Genomic DNA, 22,126 nt, shown 5'->3' with positions numbered 1-22,126 from the left:
TCTGTAATGATCACACGGCCACCTCAACACCATCGGAGCTACTGTAACCCTCGACCTACTGTAGGGTCCTCGCCCCTCTGTATCAGTCTGTCATTGTTAGTTTTGATTACTGTATGTGATATTTGTATTTTGATGTAACCCTGTCTAGTGTACGGCACCATGGAATTAATGGGGCTATATAAATAAATAAATAGTAATATTAAAGCCCGTCATATGTGATAATTTGCTGCATTGCTGTATCTAAGCCAGCTGTATGTGATACGTCTCAGCCACTCGGCCTTACATGAGGTTTCCTCCTCTTATTGACATGGAGCGTTCCGGCTTTGGATTCCGATGAGTTATCAGAACCTGTTACCTCACAATGGTTGCCTAGTAACAGCCACTGTATAATGCTCTGGCCACAGTGTCACCCCTAGTTCATGTTTTCTCCTGCACCTCAGAGCCAGCGGGGCTACAATGTAAAAATGGCGCAAGAACCCAAGAGCTGCCGGTTCATGGATCCATATCACATCCCTGGGTGAGTGCCCTGTGGCTGCTGTAACAATGGCTCTCACTTACACAGGGCCCCACATGGGCTCATTGTTGTTTCTAATGGGTAGTGTGGCGGGAAGCAGGACTCCCCGTCTCCAGGGTGCTGAGATATATGCGGACAATGGGGCATGTGGCCCAGAGCTAGGAGCCTCTGTTTTAGTCTGGGGCCCTCTACTCTCTGTGGAAATGTTCATTTTATTTTATTCTATAGTTGTACAGCATTTTGCCCCCGACTTCGCAATCAGCTGGGAACCACCTATGGCTCCACCACAATCAGCCTCCTTCCTGACCCCTCTGTGACCAAAAGCCATCACTCCATTTTGTCACCCCTGAGGCAATCCCCCATCAAGATGCCAGCTGAGCCCCCCAAACTGCAACCAACACAAGTTCACAGCTGTACTGCAGACAAAGGAATCGTCTTACCTAAAATTTACATCCCATCTGGATATACAGGTAAGACCCCCCCGAGCTATATACAGCAAGTGCCCCAATATTACTAGTCACCCCGCAGAATATGCAGGAAGACACCATCTATATACAGCAGGTACCCCAATATTACTAGTCACCGCACAGAATATACAGGTAAGACCCCCCCAACTATATGCAGCAAGTACCCCAATATTACTAGCCACTCCGCAGAATATACAGGTAAGACCCCAACTATATACAGCAGGTACCCCAATATTACTAGTCACCGCACAGAATATACAGGTAAGACACCATCTATATACAGCAGGTACCCCAATATTACTAGTCACCCCGCAGAATATACAGGTAAGACCCCAACTATATACAGCAGGTACCCCAATATTACTAGTCACCGCACAGAATATACAGGTAAGACACCATCTATATACAGCAGGTACCCCAATATTACTAGTCACCCCGCAGAATATACAGGTAAGACCCCAACTATATACAGCAGGTACCCCAATATTACTAGTCACCGCACAGAATATACAGGTAAGACACCATCTATATACAGCAGGTACCCCAATATTACTAGTCACCGCACAGAATATACAGGTAAGACCCCAACTATATACAGCAGGTACCCCAATATTACTAGTCACCGCACAGAATATACAGGTAAGACCCCAACTATATACAGCAGGTACCCCAATATTACTAGCCACCCTGCAGAATATACAGGTAAGACCCCCCCCCCCCAACTATATACAGCAGGCAGGTACCCCAATATTACTAGCCACCCCCAAGAATATACAGGTAAGACCCCAACTATATACAGCAGGTACCCCAATATTACTAGCCACCCCACAGAATATACAGGTAAGACCCCCCCCCCCCCCACTATATACAGCAGGTACCCCAATATTACTAGTCACCGCACAGAATATACAGGTAAGACCCCAACTATATAGAGCAGGTACCCCAATATTACTAGCCACCCTGCAGAATATACAGGTAAGACCCCCCCCCAACTACATACAGCAGGTACCCCAATATTACTAGTCACCACACAGAATATACAGATAAGACCCCAACTATATACAGCAGGTACCCCAATATTACTAGCCACCCCGCAGAATATACAGGTTAGACCCCCCCCCCCCAACTATATACAGCAGGTACCCCAATATTACTAGTCACCGCACAGAATATACAGGTAAGACCCCAACTATATACAGCAGGTACCCCAATATTACTAGCCACCCCGCAGAATATACAGGTAAGACCCCAACTATATACAGCAGGTACCCCAATATTACTAGCCACCCCGCAGAATATACAGGTAAGACCCCCCCCAACTATATACAGCAGGTACCCCAATATTACTAGCCACCGCACAGAATATACAGGTAAGACCCCAACTATATACAGCAGGTACCCCAATATTACTAGCCACCGCACAGAATATACAGGTAAGACCCCAACTATATAGAGCAGGTACCCCAATATTACTAGTCACCCTGCAGAATATACAGGTAAGACCCCCCCTCCCAACTATATACAGCAGGTACCCCAATATTACTAGCCACCCTGCAGAGTATACAGGTAAGACCTCAACTATATACAGCAGGTACCCCAATATTACTAGTCACCCTGCAGAATATACAGGTAAGACCCCCCCCCCCAACTATATACAGCAGGCACCCCAATATTACTAGCCACCCCGTAGAATATACAGGTAAGACCCCCCCCCAACTATATACAGCAGGTACCCCAATATTACTAGCCACCGCACAGAATATACAGGTAAGACCCCCCCCCAACTATATACAGCAGGTACCCCAATATTACTAGTCACCGCACAGAATATACAGGTAAGACCCCCCCCCAACTATATACAGCAGGTACCCCAATATTACTAGCCACCCTGTAGAATATACAGGTAAGACCCCCCCCCAACTATATACAGCAGGTACCCCAATATTACTAGTCACCCTGCAGAATATACAGGTGAGACCCCCCCCCCCCCCAACTATATACAGCAGGTACCCCAATATTACTAGTCACCCTGCAGAATATACAGGTAAGACCCCCCCCCCAACTATATACAGCAGGTACCCCAATATTACTAGCCATCGCACAGAATATACAGGTAAGACCCCAACTATATACAGCAGGTACCCCAATATTACTAGTCACCCTGCAGAATATAAAGGAGAGGCATCTTTCACACTTCCGTCTTTCTTTTACCGTCACAATGCGTCATTTTGTGAAAAAAATGGATCCAGCAAATGTTTCTGCTGGATCAGTTTTTTTTCTCATAGACTTGTATTAGCGACCGAGATTCCGACGCTAGCGTTTGACGCACTGCACAACGGGTGCAGCGGATGCATTTCTCCGGCGCATCCGCTGCCCCATTGTGAGGTGCGGGGAGGTGGGGGCGGAGTTCCGGCCGCGCATGCGCGTTCGGAAAAAGCGGTCCGTCTGCAGCAAAAAACTTTACATTTAACGTTTTTTGCTCCCGGCGGTACGCCACAACACGGCGCAACCGTCGCACGACGGTTGCGACGTGTGGCAATGCATCGCAAATGTTAATCTATGGGGCAAAAACGCATCCTGCAAACAACTTTGCAGGATGCGTTTTTTGCCATAAACGACGCATTGCGATGTATTGCAAAAAACGCCAGTGTGAAAGTAGCCTTATTGTGACGGATGGCCTCACGTTTCATCTGTCGTGCACTGGATCCGTTGTAAAATTGCTGTCCGTCGGGCAGAGACAACGCATAGAAATGTTTTTGTGCACGTCGGAAAATTGCGCAGCGACGGATCCTGCGCTGTCCGTCACTGGCTATAATGGAAGCCTATGGACGCTGTCAAAGGCAGGAATCCAGCGACGGGTCCCGTCTTTTGAAACTGAGCGTGTGCGGAGGAATTTCCCATCAGGGAAATTCTCTCTCGCTCTTTTTACTATTGATGCTGCCTATGCAGCATCAATATTAAAAAGATATGTTAAAAATAATAAAAAAAAATAAAAAATCGTGATATTATTACCTTCCGGCATCCCCCGCAGCCTTCCCGATGCTGCCGGCAGCTGCCTTGTGAAATGACCTGATGACGTTGCGGTCTTGCGAGACTGATACGTCATCACGGATCATTGTCTCGCAAAGAATCACTGGGAACGCTAGCTGCCTGGAGCATCGCAAAGGCTGCGGGGGACGCCGGAAGGTGAGAATATCACGATTTATTTTTTTAAATTATTTTTAACCTGGGTTGTGTTGTGTATGCGTTTTGGCAGCGGAAAAACGTGGTGAAGACGCATACACAACATGTACACATAGCCTCGATGGATCTGTCAAAAAAAATGGACACAGTGCATCCGTTTTTTACAATCTGCACAGGATCCGTCTTTTCAACATTTTGATGGATTGTGACCAATTGTAAAAAACGGAAGTGTGAAAGAGGCCTAAGACCTCTACTATACAGCAGGTACCCCAATATTACTAGCCACCCCATAGAATATACATATAAGACCCCCCAACTATATACAGAAAGTACCCCAATATTACTAGGAACCCTGCAGAATATACAGGTAAGGCTGGTTTCATATTTGTGTTCAGGAGGGCTGCGGATGGCTGCCTACTTCCTTTCTTCTTCCCTGAAGCTCCGTCTACTTCTCCATGCGTCTTGCGTACCTGTCTTAAACATTGGGAACGCATGGACCTGCGTTGTATGCGGATGCATCCGCATGCGCTGATTTGATTGTGTGGCGACTGCACGAAAGCGCCAAATTTTGCATTTCCGTGCGGTCGCCGCACATGTCAAAAAGCTGCATGTGGACGCATCCGCATACAACGCATGTCCCTGCGTTCCCAATGTTTAAGATAGGTACGCAGGACGCATACAGAAGTAGGCGGAACTTCAGGGAGGAAGAAAGGAAGTATGCAGCCATCGCAGCCCTCCTGAACGCAAATATGAAACCAGCCTAAGACCCCCCCTACTATAAACTCCTCCTTTGTGTCTTTATGGTCCTTATGCGCTATGCACAGTCATGGTGTACAGGTAAAGGTACCGTCACATTTAGCGACGCTGCAGCGATCTAGACAACGATCCCGATCGCTGCAGCGTCGCTGTGTGGTCGCTGGAGAGCTGTCACACAGACAGCTCTCCAGCGACCAACTATGCGAAGTCCCCTGGTAACCAGGGTAAACATCGGGTTACTAAGCGCAGGGCTGCGCTTAGTAACCCGATGTTTACCCTGGTTACCAGTGCTAATGTAAAAAAACCAAACCCCACATACTTACATTCCGGTGTCTGTCCCCCGGCGCTGTGCTTTCCTGCACTGATTGTGAGCGCTGGCCGTAAAGCACAGCGGTGACGTCACCGCTGTAATCTGCTTTACGGCCGGCCTGCACTCACAGTGCAGGGAAGCAGAACGCCGAGGGACGCGACAGACACCGGAATGTAAGTATGTAGTGTTTTTTTTTTTTTTACATTTACACTGGTAACCAGGGTAAACATCGGGTTACTAAGCGCGGCCCTGCGCTTAGTAACCCGATGTTTACCCTGGTTACCAGTGAAGACATCGCTGAATCGGCGTCACACACGCTGATCCAGCTATGTCAGCGGGTGATCCAGCGACGAAATAAAGTTCTGGACTTTCTGTTCCGACCAACGATGTCACAGCAGGATCCAGATCGCTGCTGCGTGTCAAACATAACGATATCGCTATCCAGGACGCTGCAACGTCACGGATCGCTAGCGATATCGTTGTGAAGTTGGTCAGTGTGAAGGTACCTTAAGGGTCTTCCCCAAACTATTCCCACAAAGCTGAACAATTGTCCACACTGTCTTATGCTGAAGATTAGGATTCCCCCGTTGCCTTCCTCCGTCCCATGTTCTGGGAATTAATATGGCGTAATCAGCAGAATAACGCTACAAATTCTGCCACATAATAAGGATGAGGGTGGTCCGGCCGTTCCTGACCCATGGCTGTATTTTATTGGACCCCAACTACAACACCTCCATGGATGGGAATAGAGATGACACGGACAAGTACATAATGTGACATGGGCCTCACCCCTGTGACTTCTGGAGTCTGGGATTCTTCTGTGATTATTCTCCCCCCACATTGGCGCTAGTGTATAAAGTGTGGGACAGAGGAAAGAAACGAACGGGTAATTACAGATACACTAAATGCAGAACGTTATGGCATAATCCCAATTTGGGTGAATTATCAAAGTTAAAGGGTTTTTCTGATTGGGACCAAAAAGGATCTGAGCGATAGAACAATTATTTACAAACTCTGTCCGTAGACGTTTTCATCAGCTCCAAGAGGAATTCAATCTAACGCTTTTTTTTACCAATACCTACTAGTCCGACATGTTCTCTCTGCTCAGGCAGGTCTGATGGACCTCCCCGCTTGTTACATTACAGGGTCTCCACTTCGGTTTCCTTCCACTTGTCAATAGTATCACTTTATAGTATAGGGAAGAAACAGCAGACTTGGTTACTCTTAGTGTCCCCCCTGCAGGTCTCCGGCCTACGATGTGGTGTCAGCACTCCACCTCTTTGTGTTACATGGTCCCTGACGCAGCGGACGGCGGTCCAGAGGTCCATTCATCGGTGACAAGATGGCATATGAAACAGCCAGCGGAATATACGTACGACCACAACGGAAAAGTATGAGAAAACGTGTGACTTCTTGAAAGAGGCCCTATTTCCTGCCAAATTAGTTGCCACATTGTCACATAGTAGGTTCTGCCCCTTTCAGCTCTTCCTGGCAATCAGCTTTTGGGTTCTCCTTACAGGACGTTTACACCAAGAGACAATGGACGCCAAAGGAAGAATACAAATCCCCTTTAAATAAATACATGAAAGCTCTTAAAGTAGACCTACCTGATAATCTACAGCGTAAGGCCATCCCTGGTAAGTAGCTCCTTGGGAGGGGTTGCCAATAGCATTTAGGGGAGTGGAAAGTGACAGACTTATTTTGCCAAAAATTGGAAGGACCCCAAAATCTCAGCATGGTGGTCTCCAATCTACGGTCCTTCAGATATTGAGACGACAACTCCCAGCTACTGTATAGCCACGGACTGATCACTGGTTTAGAAGCAGATATGAAGGACATCTGCCCCTAAATGACTATCATATTAAAGGTGAAGCTTGAGTTAAATAGTTAAAAATAATAGAGGCGCATAGAAACGACACAATGCGGCCTCTAGATGGCGCTGTAGTGTTACAGCTAAAACTCTGCACCGCAGCACCATCACCTCACCTCATTTGTCCTCCAGATACTTGGCCCATCAGGGCGCTATAGTGAGAGCCATAAAGAGCTTATAGGACAAAACGAGACCCCATGATAACCAGTGCATCAAGGGTCATAATATACATAGATATACACATTATATTACTTGTAGTTCTCTGTGTCACCAATAGGTTATAACGGATTCATTCCCCGAAACCAATATGCTCTTGGAGTTGGTTTTGGACCAGGGATCAAAGCAAGTATGGATGAATTTGATAAGATTCAGGTGAGAAATGTAATTTAATGTAAACTAGCTGAAGAGCCCGGCATTGCCCAGGAACAGTTACTAACTGTGGTTAGTTATAACAAATTATAATGATTATATCTATATATACTAGATGGTGGCCCGATTGTAAGGAATCGGGTATTCTAGAATATGTATGTAGTTTATTTGTCAAGATTTTAGAATAATACATTGAATACACAGGATTCGGCCGGCCGCGACCAATTAGCGAAGCGTGGTTCAAATCTCGCGCCTGTCGCTGATTGTTCGCGGCCGGCCACGTAGTATATAGCACAGCCACGTAGTATATAACAGCCCACGTGCTATATTACACAGCCACGTAGTATATATAGCACAGCCACGTAGTATATAACAGCCCACGCGGTATATTGCACAGCCACGTAATATATTGCACAGCCCATGTAGTATATCGCACAGCCCGCGTAGTATATCGCACAGCCCACGCAGTATATTGCACAGCCCACGCAGTATATAGCAATGTGGGCATATCACTGTTAAAAAAAAGAATTAAAAATAGTTATATACTCACCTTCCTTTGGCCCCCTGATCATGGCGAAGCGGTTACCGACGCTCCTCACGCGCTCCGGTCTCAAGAGTGCATTGCGGTCTCGCGAGAGGACGTAGCGATCTCGAGAGACCGCTACATCATTATCTCACGAGATCGCAATGCATGGAGCGTTAACCGGAGCGTCGCGAGGAGCAGGAAAGGCCTGTTGTGGATCCGAAGGGCCGACGGACGGTGAGTATATAACGATTTTTTTTTATTATTATTATTTTTAACTTTAAGTCTTTTTACTATTGATGCTGCATAGGCAGCATCAATAGTAAAAAGTTGGTCACACAGGGTTAATAGCAGCATTAACAGAGTGTGTAACACTGCGGCATAACCCGGTGCGTTAGCGCTGCCATTAACCCTGTGTGAGCGCTGACTGGAGGGGATTATGGAGCAGGCACTGACTGCGGGGAGGAAGGAGCGGCCATTTTGCCGCCGGACTGTGCCCGTCGCTGATTGGTCGTGGCTGTTTTGCCACGACCAATCAGCGACTTGGATTTCCATGACAGAGGCCACGACCAATGAATATCCGGGACAGACAGAAGGACAGATGGAAGTGACCCTTAGACAATTATATAGATATAAAGCTGAGTGTATAGCCCTGCCCACGCCGCATAGCCACACTCACTTTAATATCCAACATCACCCAGAGGTACTGGACTACTACCCCTAATACCCCACATCATCCCATCAGCCAGAGCCACCGGAATACTACCCCTAATATCCAACATCATCCAGTCAGAGGCACTGGACTACTACCCCTAATATCCCACATCACCTGTCAGCCAGAGCCACCAGACTACTACTCCTAATATCCCACATCATCCCGTCAGAGCAAACATTGTCAGGTTGGCGCTGAAACACCGATTAAAATGATACATGGATTGGAGAAATCCGTCGTGTTTCTTTTTTTTAAATCTGTTTTAAATTTAAGTTAATGAGATGCTTCATGCCAGACAAAGAAGTTCCTGATTCTGGGCTCCCCCTGCAGTCTGTCAGAGGGTGGTCTGTGTCAGCACGGTAATAAATTGTTATTTAAGCACAAAATGAAGAGAGCAGGAAGCAGCACCGCTGCGATACACTCACCCCTCGTGCGTAGAGTTAGTCCAAAAAAGCCGAGATACCAGCCTTCCAAATAATCAGTCCTGAGAAGGTGCAGCATCCAAAGAATACCGATCACCACAATATGAGAGAAGAAGATGGAGCGCACACCTCAATCCGGACGAAACGAAGCCTTTATTGGAACATCTTACACATGGACGCGGGCGGAAGAAAACATGATGGGAGAAGACGGGACAACAGCTGTTTCGCGCGGCAGGCGCTTCAACAGGTCCTAATGACGGACGGAAATGACGTCCGTCATTAGGACCTGTTGAAGCGCCTGCCGCGCGAAACAGCTGTTGTCCCGTCTTCTCCCATCATGTTTTCTTCCGCCCGCGTCCATGTGTAAGATGTTCCAATAAAGGCTTCGTTTCGTCCGGATTGAGGTGTGCGCTCCATCTTCTTCTCTCATATTGTGATAAATTGTTATTTACAGCTTCACAGAAGGACGATAATACCATAGAAATTATAAAATAGGCTGTTACCACAACTGTCTACAAGGAAAACTGTTACTCATAGCAACCAATCACAGCTCAGCTTTCATCTTTTAAACAGCTCTGGTGAAAAGATGCTTAGTGATTGGTTGCGGAGTGGGCGGGGCTATGTGGAGTGGGCTTGGCCGATACACACTCAGCTTTACATATTAGATGTACAAAAATAAAACAACTACTATAATACTGCCCCTATGTACAAGAATATAACTACTATAATACTGCCCCCTATGTACAAGAATATGACTACTATAATACTGCCCCCTATGTACAAGAATATGACTACTATAATACTGCCCCCTATGTACAAGAATATGACTACTATAATACTGCCCCTATGTACAAGAATATAACTACTATAATACTGCACCCAATGTACAAGAATATAACTACTATAATACTGCTACTTATGTACAAGAATATAACAGCTATAATACAGCCCATGTACAGAACATAATACAGACCTCTACACACAAAAATGTAACGGCTATAATTCTGCCCCTTCATTAAGGCGGTTGTCCAGTGAAAACAAGTTATGATGCATCTGCAGGGTAACTTGCTGATTGGTGGGTGTACCATCAAGGAGACTTTTTATCCGTTTGAATAGATTAGGAGATTGGATGCCAGACAGCATTTCTATTTATTCTTTATTGGGCTGCCGAAAGCGAGTCAGGAGCAGAGCTCTGCAGTCCCATCAGGAATGGAGAGGTAGACGATGCATGTGCACTGCAGCTCCATGCTGGTGATCAGTGCAAGCCCCAGCAGTCTGACCTCACCCGATAGATTATTTACACCTATTCTAAATTACTGGTGATAAAAGAAATTGTCTGGTGGAAATAAGTTAAGTCCCTATATCTGTTATATCAAAAATAATGCTTACAGGGTCTGTCTGTGCAGCCAACTACCAGGATGATTCAAGTACTCTTAGGACTCGCAATGACTTGTTATGAGGTCACCAGCAGCACATTACACTTTACATCATAAGAACAGCGTCGTACTCAGCGATACCGAGTACTGAGGATTCACTCTTACTACTTGGCTCCTAGCGAGCAAAAAAAAAAAAATATATATTTATTTGCATCACATTCCCGATGCCCTCATCCACTGTAGGCTGACCAGAATGTCAGGTCTTAATACCTTACTGCAGGTAATGGGGTCTGTTTTTGAAGTACTTGTGTATCCAAGGGATTATTTTTGCAGTCTATTAAGAGGAAAAATCTACGTTATTATACAGTAAGATGGCTTCAGACCGCACCTTCTCAGCATTGTTACCAGGACGGTTTCTGGGTAATCTGCAGTCACATTGTTTGGCAGAATTCTAAATCTATTTGCTTGTTCCGACTGAACTATTCACACCATAATCTTGGGTTTGTAGGCCTCCCTCCTCCACATGAATCATAGCCTAGGTTTGACTCCCAACTGCGGGCGTCTGAGCCCAGCCCTCCACAAATAGCTGTAACCTTGCTCTATTCATAGGTTATAACTATACAGGTATTAAACAGTCCTAGAAGGCCGTATACACACACGGAGATGACTGACCGCTGTCAGATTTATGTTAACACCCTGCTCAGGAGCCTAGAACCTGCTCTTCCCCAAATCATGAGATGCCCATTGAGTTAGAGGGCACCTACACCGATCATTATTACCAAGCCCATCGGGCCAGTCCTGAGCTTATCATTTCTAGATTTACAGCAGACCACCTGCCACAAGCTCGGAATGGAGAATGAAACCACCTTTCAGGCCTGTAACTAAGATCTATAGCCCCGCTGGTCTCATGCCCAAGTACACAGGTTTCGTACCAGGTGAGTAGTTGTCATAGGACCACCAATTTGGCCGATTGTGTTTAAGGCAGGGCTGTGGAGTCTGAAAGCCAAACCAGACTCCAACCCCAGTACTGGGCAAGTATATAAAATACATCTAAGGAATAACTTGGGGGTTCCCCTGCATAAATTGAACCCATATTTAATGTCAGGATTAAGTGATACAACCCATACTACTGGTCCCTCATGTTACATGGATTCTCACTAGATTAGTCCATATAGTACACTATAGCTGCCATAGCACAGGTCTGTGCTACTTGGTAAAGCGATTGTCAGACACTTCAGGCCTGGGACCTGTTCTTCCCCCCCCTCCCATCTATTTTGATGCCTGCTGGCACACAGTGAGGTAAAATACTCGAGTTAGGGACCACTCACCTGCACGTCTAGCTAACAAGTATGCTGAACCAGTTTAGTTTTACATCGATCCTGCTGTAAGTGGGGTCCCAGCATGGGCCCCTTTAAAGGGTATGTGCACACGTTGCAGATCCACAGCAGTTTTCCACGTGGTGTACAGTACAATGTAAACCTATGGAAAACTAAATCCGCAGCATGTCAATTCTTTGTGCTGATTCTGCAGGTTTTTACACCTACTCCTTTATAGGAATCTAGATCATAGAATTGCGGCATACATAATACACACACCGAGCTCAAATCATAATAGATCAAATGCAAATAGTGGCACTAGTGTACCATGTGCGTATGTTAGGACAAAAAAAAAAAAAAAAAAAAAAGGACAACTGTATAACAAATCCTGACACTCCACAGAGAAACCACAGTCAATAAGTCCCATAAAAAAAAAATAAAAAATATATACTTAAATATATGTTAAAATACCACAACGTAAAAGGAAAAGGTACACAGCCCCATTTTTTCCTGTGCACCTTTTCCTTTGTGGTATTTTAACATATCTTTAATAAAGTATATTTTTATGGGACTTATTGGCTGTGGTTTCTCTGTGGAGTGTCAAGCTTTATAGGAATCTGCAGGTGGAAAAACGCAGGGCGTTCTACCAGCGGATTCTGCAGAATCCATGCGGAAAAATCTGCAACATATGCACATACCCTTAAATGACAAAAGGCATGGGGGGGAAATTGTTTGCTTTCTGTACATGCACAGCCACAACATGCATATGATTAAGACCTGTTACAATGACACCTTTGTAACCCACCGCTATCTTATGCTCCAGGCTTTAGGGACATAGTTGGCTACACCTATGGGACCACCACTAGGCAGCTGTACCTCAAGTACCCACTGTAAGAAGACCTCAGACGACTTATGAAAAATGCTTTAATGGTGGAGTGAAGATCTGTACAGCAAAGAAAGAGGAACAGGAGAAGGTTAAACACAAATAAACATGAACATCAAGAAACAAGAAATTCATGAACGAGAGTTACAGCTTTAAATATAATTTACAACTGCAGGGGGCGCCTTATGCAGCCTCCTCCTCGGCCTCTTCCTCAAACTCTCCTTCCTCTTCTGCTGTAGCGTCCTGGTACTGCTGGTACTCTGACACCAGGTCGTTCATGTTGCTCTCGGCCTCGGTGAATTCCATCTCATCCATGCCCTCGCCGGTGTACCAATGCAGGAAGGCTTTTCTGCGGAACATGGCGGTGAACTGCTCAGAGATGCGCTTGAACAGCTCCTGGATGGCTGTGCTGTTACCAATGAATGTAGCAGACATCTTCAGGCCTCGGGGTGGGATGTCGCACACTGCAGTTTTCACATTGTTGGGAATCCATTCCACAAAGTAGCTGCTGTTCTTGTTCTGCACATTCAGCATCTGCTCATCTACCTCCTTCATGGACATGCGGCCCCTGAACACTGCGGCTACAGTAAGGTAGCGGCCGTGCCGTGGGTCACAGGCAGCCATCATGTTCTTGGCGTCAAACATTTGCTGGGTCAGCTCTGGCACTGTTAAGGCACGGTACTGCTGGCTGCCACGGCTAGTAAGTGGGGCAAAGCCAGGCATGAAAAAGTGCAGACGTGGGAAAGGCACCATGTTCACGGCCAGTTTACGCAAGTCAGCGTTTAGCTGGCCAGGGAAGCGCAGGCAGGTGGTGACACCACTCATGGTGGCTGATACCAGATGGTTCAGGTCACCATAGGTGGGGGTTGTCAGTTTCAGGGTTCTGAAGCAGATGTCATATAGGGCTTCGTTATCTATGCAGTAGGTTTCATCTGTGTTTTCTACAAGCTGGTGGACGGACAGGGTGGCATTGTATGGCTCTACTACAGTATCAGAAACTTTGGGGGAGGGCACAACGCTGAAAGTGTTCATGATTCTGTCTGGATACTCTTCTCTGATCTTGCTGATAAGGAGGGTACCCATACCAGACCCAGTGCCACCACCCAGAGAGTGGGTAAGCTGGAAACCCTGGAGACAGTCACAACTTTCTGCTTCTTTCCTCACAACATCCAGTACCGAGTCAACCAGTTCTGCTCCTTCTGTGTAGTGCCCTTTTGCCCAGTTGTTTCCAGCACCGCTCTGACCTACAAGAACAATTGAATAAGTTACCAAGATGCAAGAACCTCATCCAACCCTCAGCCTGAAAAGGTAACAGATCATCCGCAAGGTGTCCCAAGAGCCCACGATTGCCAGCACAAGACATGGATTTTAATTCATCATTAGCCTGCACAATCGCAATAGTATGGCATGCCTCTTCATTTTTTTTTTTTTTTGTTTACCCATCTCTCCACCAATATTAGTCACAAGACTACCGATTACTCACCGAATACAAAGTTGTCTGGCCTGAAGATCTGTCCGAAAGGTCCAGAGCGCACAGAGTCCATGGTACCAGGCTCCAAGTCCACCAAGACAGCACGGGGAACATATTTGCCACCTACAGGCAAGATTACATCATAAGCAACAACTCAAGGGGGAAAATAGTGGCTTCTAGATGATAGAGTCAGTCACCTGTGGCTTCATTGTAGTATACATTGATTCTTTCCAGCTGGAGGTCACTGTCGCCATGGTAGGTACCAGTTGGGTCAATGCCATGTTCATCACTAATCACCTCCCAGAACTAGAGGGGAAAAAAGATAATAAAAAAAAGTTAGGAAACCAAAATATAATCTATTCCTTTAACGTGTCAGACAATGGATTATTACTCCCAGATCAGGTAACATGGCAAGCACCAGGTGGCATGCCATCTCACAGCATGTGCCCGCACACACACCAATCTTTGATCACCACTGATTAGTCTGTGAACCCTAGCAACATAATGTTTAGGATGAGAATCAGAACATTAGAATTCTAAGTAGCTACAGAGGTCACAGTCATCAATATTAGTCCTATATCACAGCAACAGACACAGAAACTATAAAACCCTGCGAGTATAGAAGTTTCCCAGAACTAGGGCAACATCTGCTGATTACAGGGGACGCCATAGTCTGTACATTGTAGGAAACAAGCAAGATGCCAGAATCCTTGCCCATATAAGTGAGATCCTAGCCATATGCAGCTTTATACATCAGTCCATAACACTACACATTAACCTCTATAGTGGACAGATTCCACACAGCCACTACGTGAATAACATTCTAAAAGACGAAGATTGACAATTTAGTGACCACAAGTACCAGCATGCCAAGTCATACTGAGGTTCCCATCTGCAGCACCTGCTGCCATAAACAGAGCCCCCAATAAGCAACAGCATTAGAGCAGCACCACAGACGACATGTGACGTCACTGAGCGCGTGGTGCCCGCAGGGTCAATTCCCGCCGACCTGTAAGATTTGAATTTCAAATATGTAACCTGTGACACGTGATGCGACAGGTTCCGGGTGGACACGCCCACCAGTAACAGTCCTGCGATAAGCCACGCCCAGCGGGCTCGCGTCACGTGACTGCCGGCTTTGGGGCGGGAAAGGCCGTTGAGAGACGCTTAACCACCGCACACTGCCGGCGAATAATTACCGAGTGTGAAAGTGACAGGAATATATTACAGTGGGGAGTGGAGTAGGCGCGAGAAGCCGCTACACATCCTGTACGGCAGCTACAAATCTCCGCAATGCGGCTGAATGGCTGACAGCCGCCATATTGTAGGGAAACGTATGAATGAGGCAGCGGTTATGACAGAAAACCCCGGCTCCCCTTTCCTCCCGATTAATTACCTTGGCTCCAATCTGGTTGCCGCACTGTCCGGCCTGCAGGTGCACGATTTCCCTCATGTTGACGGTATAAATCCGGGCAGATGACTGTGCTGTAAATTCCTCTGATGACTGCGCGAGCAACTGATCTTAACCGCCTCCCTCAGCAGATTTTATAGGCGGCTCAAGACCTTGTTGCTAGGCGCTAGAGTTCCTATTGGATGACGGGAAGCGGGCGGGCTCACTCAAGAGCCAGGCATTGCTTAAGAAACTGTCAATCACATGTTATATTACCATAAGGGTGTTCTAATTGGCTGCCTGTCAGCTGTCATGGTCACCTAAACTCCGGTCTCTACCCACGCACTGATTGGTTCCATTCAAATGATTGACTGGCCCCCTGGTTGGCTACTCTCTTCGAAAGGAGGCGGGATCTAGCGAGCGTCTTAGTAACCACTGCAATGCTCGTCAGGCGCCAAGAACTGTTAGCGCGCTGCCAAGCGCTTATTCACAGACGGGTTTTACGCTTTGCAGACTGCGCACTGTCACTGACTTGCGTCACATTCGGTTCCTAAGGGTCCTTGGTTACCGGCAGGTAGTAGCGTGAGGGCCGTGTGGTTTCCCGCTACTGTGGCCTCTCGGTCTGTTTATCCTGGAAACCTGTCCTGTTCAGACAAGTCGCCTTCTATTACACTAAATAATGAATTAAATAGAGACACATTCCCAAACACAAGCTGTGACCATGGTTTCCAAAGGACGTTGTAGTCTGTGGTGAATATTTTACCTCACATATGACTGGACGATATACTGCTTACACAAAAATGTGACATTTGCAAAAAAAAAAAAAAAACGGAGGGAAATAAGATCCCGAAAATTTCTCAAGGCCACTTTCAGTGTTCCATGAGTCGTGTTCATATAGGTCCAGCTATAGCGCGCACAATCCTCCATTGTACCCAGAAAATGACACAGTCCATTTCATAGAATAGAGATCCTATGTCCCACAAAAATGGTGAAGAATCAATGCACGTCTTCTACCATGTCAACCAGCATCCGTTTACTGTAACAGTTTCCACATGGAGCGCGCTCGTATCACAATATCGGGGTCCTGACCAGAGATAAGAGCCAAACACGGACCACGCTCGTATCACAATATCAGGGTCCTGACCAGAGATAAGAGCCAAACACGGACCACGCTCGTATCACAATACCGGGGCCCTGACCAGAGATAAGGGCCAAACACGGACCACGCTCGTATCACAATACCGGGGCCCTGACCAGAGATAAGGGCCAAACATGGACCACGCTCGTGTTACAATACCGGGGTCCTGACCAGAGATAAGGGCCAAACACGGACCACGCTCGTATCACAATACCGGGGCCCTGACCAGAGATAAGGGCCAAACACGGACCACGCTCGTATCACAATACCAGGGCCCTGACCAGAAATAAGGGCCAAACATGGACCACGCTCGTGTTACAATACCGGGGTCCTGATCAGAGATAAGGGCCAAACACGGACCACGCTCGTATCACAATATCAGGGTCCTGACCAGAGATAAGGGCCAAACACGTACCACGCTCGTATCACACTATCAGGGTCCTGACCAGAGATAAGAGCCAAACACGGACCACGCTCGTATCACAATATCGGGGTCCTGACCAGAGATAAGGGCCAAACACGTACCACGCTCGTATCACAATATCGGGGTCCTGACCAGAGATAAGGGCCAAACACGTACCACGCTCGTATCACAATATCAGGGTCCTGACCAGAGATAAGAGCCAAACACGGACCACGCTCGTATCACAATACAGGGGTCCTGACCAGAGATAAGGGCCAAACACGGACCACGCTCGTATCACAATACCAGGGCCCTGACCAGAAATAAGGGCCAAACATGGACCACGCTCGTGTTACAATACCGGGGTCCTGATCAGAGATAAGGGCCAAACACGGACCACGCTCGTATCACAATATCAGGGTCCTGACCAGAGATAAGGGCCAAACACGGACCACACTCGTATCACAATATCAGGGGTCCTGACCAGAGATAAGGGCCAAACACGGACCACACTCGTATCACAATATCAGGGTCCTGACCAGAGATAAGGGCCAAACACGGACCACGCTCGTATCACAATACAGGGGTCCTGACCAGAGATAAGGGCCAAACACGGACCACGCTCGTATCACAATACCGGGGCCCTGACCAGAAATAAGGGCCAAACACGGACCACGCTCGTGTTACAATACCGGGGTCCTGATCAGAGATAAGGGCCAAACACGGACCACGCTCGTATCACAATATCAGGGTCCTGACCAGACATAAGGGCCAAACATGGACCACACTCATATCACAATACCGGGGCCCTGACCAGAGATAAGGGCCAAACACGGACCACCCTCGTATCACAATACCGGGACCCTGACCAGAGATAAGGGCCAAACACGGACTACGCTCGTATCACAATATTGGGGCCCTGACCAGAGATAAGGGCCAAACACGGACCACGCTCGTATTACAATACCGGGGCTCTGACCAGAGATAAGGGCCAAACATGGACCACGCTCGTGTAACAATACAGGGGTCCTGACCAGAGATAAGGGCCAAACACGGACCACCCTCGTATCACAATATAGGGGTCCTGACCGGAGATAAGGGCCAAACACGGACCACGCTCGTATCACAATAGCGGGGCCCTGACCAGAGATAAGGGCCAAACATGGACCACGCTCGTGTAACAATACAGGGGTCCTGACCAGAGATAAGGGCCAAACACGGACCACGCTCCTATCACAATACCGGGGTCCTGACCAGAGATAAGGGCCAAACACGGACCACGCTCGTATCACAATACTGGGGCCCTGACCAGAGATAAGGGCCAAACACGGACCACGCTCGTATCACAATACCGGGGCCCTGACCAGAGATAAGGGCCAAACATGGACCACGCTCGTGTAACAATACAGGGGTCCTGACCAGACATAAGGGCCAAACACGGACCACCCTCATATCACAATATCGGGGTCCTGACCGGAGATAAGGGCCAAACACGGACCTCGCTCGTATCACAATACCGGGGTCCTGACCAGAGATAAGGGCCAAACATGGACCATGCTTGTATCACAATACCGGGGTCCTGACCAGAGATAAGGGATAAACATGGACCACCCTTGAATCACAATACCAGAGTCCTGATCAGAGATAAGGGCCAAACACGGACCGCGCTCATATCACAATGCCAGGGTCCTAGCGTTAAACTAGAAGAAGAGGGGACGGGAAGAAAAACATTAGACTCGAACAAAGACGACCCAGGAAAACATACTCAGAAGGGAGGTAAGAACATTTCTAAAACAATCCACAGTGAGGAGATTGGAACAAAACAAAATCCTCTAAACTGCATGCTCGCAAACGCCAGAAGCCTGACAAACAAGATGGAAGAACTAGAAGCAGAAATATCTACAGGTAACTTTGACATAGTGGGAATAACCGAGACATGGTTAGATGAAAGCTATGACTGGGCAGTTAACTTACAGGGTTACAGTCTGTTTAGAAAGGATCGTAAAAATCGGAGAGGAGGAGGGGTTTGTCTCTATGTAAAGTCTTGTCTAAAGTCCACTTTAAGGGAGGATATTAGCGAAGGGAATGAGGATGTCGAGTCCATATGGGTCGAAATTCATGGAGGGAAAAATGGTAACAAAATTCTCATTGGGGTCTGTTACAAACCCCCAAATATAACAGAAACCATGGAAAGTCTACTTCTAAAGCAGATAGATGAAGCTGCAACCCATAATGAGGTCCTGGTTATGGGGGACTTTAACTACCCGGATATTAACTGGGAAACAGAAACTTGTGAAACCCATAAAGGCAACAGGTTTCTGCTAATAACCAAGAAAAATTATCTTTCACAATTGGTGCAGAATCCAACCAGAGGAGCAGCACTTTTAGACCTAATACTATCTAATAGACCTGACAGAATAACAAATCTGCAGGTGGTTGGGCATTTAGGAAATAGCGACCACAATATTGTGCAGTTTCACCTGTCTTTCACTAGGGGGACTTGTCAGGGAGTCACAAAAACATTGAACTTTAGGAAGGCAAAGTTTGAACAGCTTAGAGATGCCCTTAATCTGGTAGACTGGGACAATATCCTCAGAAATGAGAATACAGATAATAAATGGGAAATGTTTAAGAACATCCTAAATAGGCAGTGTAAGCGGTTTATACCTTGTGGGAATAAAAGGACTAGAAATAGGAAAAACCCAATGTGGCTAAACAAAGAAGTAAGACAGGCAATTAACAGTAAAAAGAAAGCATTTGCACTACTAAAGCAGGATGGCACCATTGAAGCTCTAAAAAACTATAGGGAGAAAAATACTTTATCTAAAAAACTAATTCAAGCTGCCAAAAAGGAAACAGAGAAGCACATTGCTAAGGAGAGTAAAACTAATCCCAAACTGTTCTTCAACTATATCAATAGTAAAAGAATAAAAACTGAAAATGTAGGCCCCTTAAAAAATAGTGAGGAAAGAATGGTTGTAGATGACGAGGAAAAAGCTAACATATTAAACACCTTCTTCTCCACGGTATTCACGGTGGAAAATGAAATGCTAGGTGAAATCCCAAGAAACAATGAAAACCCTATATTAAGGGTCACCAATCTAACCCAAGAAGAGGTGCGAAACCGGCTAAATAAGATTAAAATAGATAAATCTCCGGGTCCGGATGGCATACACCCACGAGTACTAAGAGAACTAAGTAATGTAATAGATAAACCATTATTTCTTATTTTTAGTGACTCTATAGCGACAGGGTCTGTTCCGCAGGACTGGCGCATAGCAAATGTGGTGCCAATATTCAAAAAGGGCTCTAAAAGTGAACCTGGAAATTATAGGCCAGTAAGTCTAACCTCTATTGTTGGTAAAATATTTGAAGGGTTTCTGAGGGATGTTATTCTGGATTATCTCAATGAGAATAACTGTTTAACTCCATATCAGCATGGGTTTATGAGAAATCGCTCCTGTCAAACCAATCTAATCAGTTTTTATGAAGAGGTAAGCTATAGACTGGACCACGGTGAGTCATTGGACGTGGTATATCTCGATTTTTCCAAAGCGTTTGATACCGTGCCGCACAAGAGGTTGGTACACAAAATGAGAATGCTTGGTCTGGGGGAAAATGTGTGTAAATGGGTTAGTAACTGGCTTAGTGATAGAAAGCAGAGGGTGGTTATAAATGGTATAGTCTCTAACTGGGTCGCTGTGACCAGTGGGGTACCGCAGGGGTCAGTATTGGGACCTGTTCTCTTCAACATATTCATTAATGATCTGGTAGAAGGTTTACACAGTAAAATATCGATATTTGCAGATGATACAAAACTATGTAAAGCAGTTAATACAAGAGAAGATAGTATTCTGCTACAGATGGATCTGGATAAGTTGGAAACTTGGGCTGAAAGGTGGCAGATGAGGTTTAACAATGATAAATGTAAGGTTATACACATGGGAAGAGGGAATCAATATCACCATTACACACTGAACGGGAAACCACTGGGTAAATCTGACAGGGAGAAGGACTTGGGGATCCTAGTTAATGATAAACTTACCTGGAGCAGCCAGTGCCAGGCAGCAGCTGCCAAGGCAAACAGGATCATGGGGTGCATTAAAAGAGGTCTGGATACACATGATGAGAGCATTATACTGCCTCTGTACAAATCCCTAGTTAGACCGCACATGGAGTACTGTGTCCAGTTTTGGGCACCGGTGCTCAGGAAGGATATAATGGAACTAGAGAGAGTACAAAGGAGGGCAACAAAATTAATAAAGGGGATGGGAGAACTACAATACCCAGATAGATTAGTGAAATTAGGATTATTTAGTCTAGAAAAAAGACGACTGAGGGGCGATCTAATAACCATGTATAAGTATATAAGGGGACAATACAAATATCTCGCTGAGGATCTGTTTATACCAAGGAAGGTGACGGGCACAAGGGGGCATTCTTTGCGTCTGGAGGAGAGAAGGTTTTTCCACCAACATAGAAGAGGATTCTTTACTGTTAGGGCAGTGAGAATCTGGAATTGCTTGCCTGAGGAGGTGGTGATGGCGAACTCAGTCGAGGGGTTCAAGAGAGGCCTGGATGTCTTCCTGGAGCAGAACAATATTGTATCATACAATTATTAGGTTCTGTAGAAGGACGTAGATCTGGGTATTTATTATGATGGAATATAGGCTGAACTGGATGGACAAATGTCTTTTTTCGGCCTTACTAACTATGTTACTATGTTACTATGTTACTATGTCCTGACCAGAGATAAGGGCCAAACATGGACCACCCTTGAATCACAATACCAGGGTCCTGACCAGAGATAAGGGCCAAACATGGACCACGCTCATATCACAATACCGGGATCCTGACCAGTGATAAGGGCCAAACACAGACCACGCTTGAAAAACAATACCGGGGTCCTGACCAGAGATAAGGGCCAAACACGGACCACGCTCGAATCACAATACCGGGGTCCTGACCAGAGATAAGGACCAAACACAGACCACGCTTGAAAAACAATATCGGGGTCCTGACC

General features: G+C 46.4%; 2 protein-coding genes across 2 annotated transcripts; one reads left to right on the top strand and one right to left on the bottom strand.

Moving 5' to 3' along the window:
- The first annotated feature begins 464 nt into the window (after positions 1-464).
- CIMIP2A (ciliary microtubule inner protein 2A) lies at positions 465-11,362 on the top strand. Its single transcript, XM_069754516.1, has 6 exons — positions 465-517; positions 743-984; positions 6,473-6,621; positions 6,750-6,867; positions 7,378-7,472; positions 11,207-11,362. Exons 1-6 carry the CDS (start codon positions 465-467, stop codon positions 11,360-11,362), a joined length of 813 nt encoding a protein of 270 aa, XP_069610617.1.
- Positions 11,363-12,726: 1,364 nt separating this feature from the next.
- TUBB4B (tubulin beta 4B class IVb) lies at positions 12,727-15,726 on the bottom strand. Its single transcript, XM_069747743.1, has 4 exons — positions 15,569-15,726; positions 14,370-14,478; positions 14,185-14,295; positions 12,727-13,945 (listed from the first exon to the last, which is right to left on the bottom strand). Exons 1-4 carry the CDS (start codon positions 15,623-15,625, stop codon positions 12,885-12,887), a joined length of 1,338 nt encoding a protein of 445 aa, XP_069603844.1. The 5' UTR covers positions 15,626-15,726; the 3' UTR covers positions 12,727-12,884.
- Positions 15,727-22,126: the final 6,400 nt, after the last annotated feature.

This window comes from Ranitomeya imitator, chromosome 2 (assembly GCF_032444005.1).
Source record: "Ranitomeya imitator isolate aRanImi1 chromosome 2, aRanImi1.pri, whole genome shotgun sequence".
Lineage (NCBI taxonomy): Eukaryota > Metazoa > Chordata > Amphibia > Anura > Dendrobatidae > Ranitomeya > Ranitomeya imitator.
This window is presented reverse-complemented; position numbering and strand designations above follow the sequence as displayed.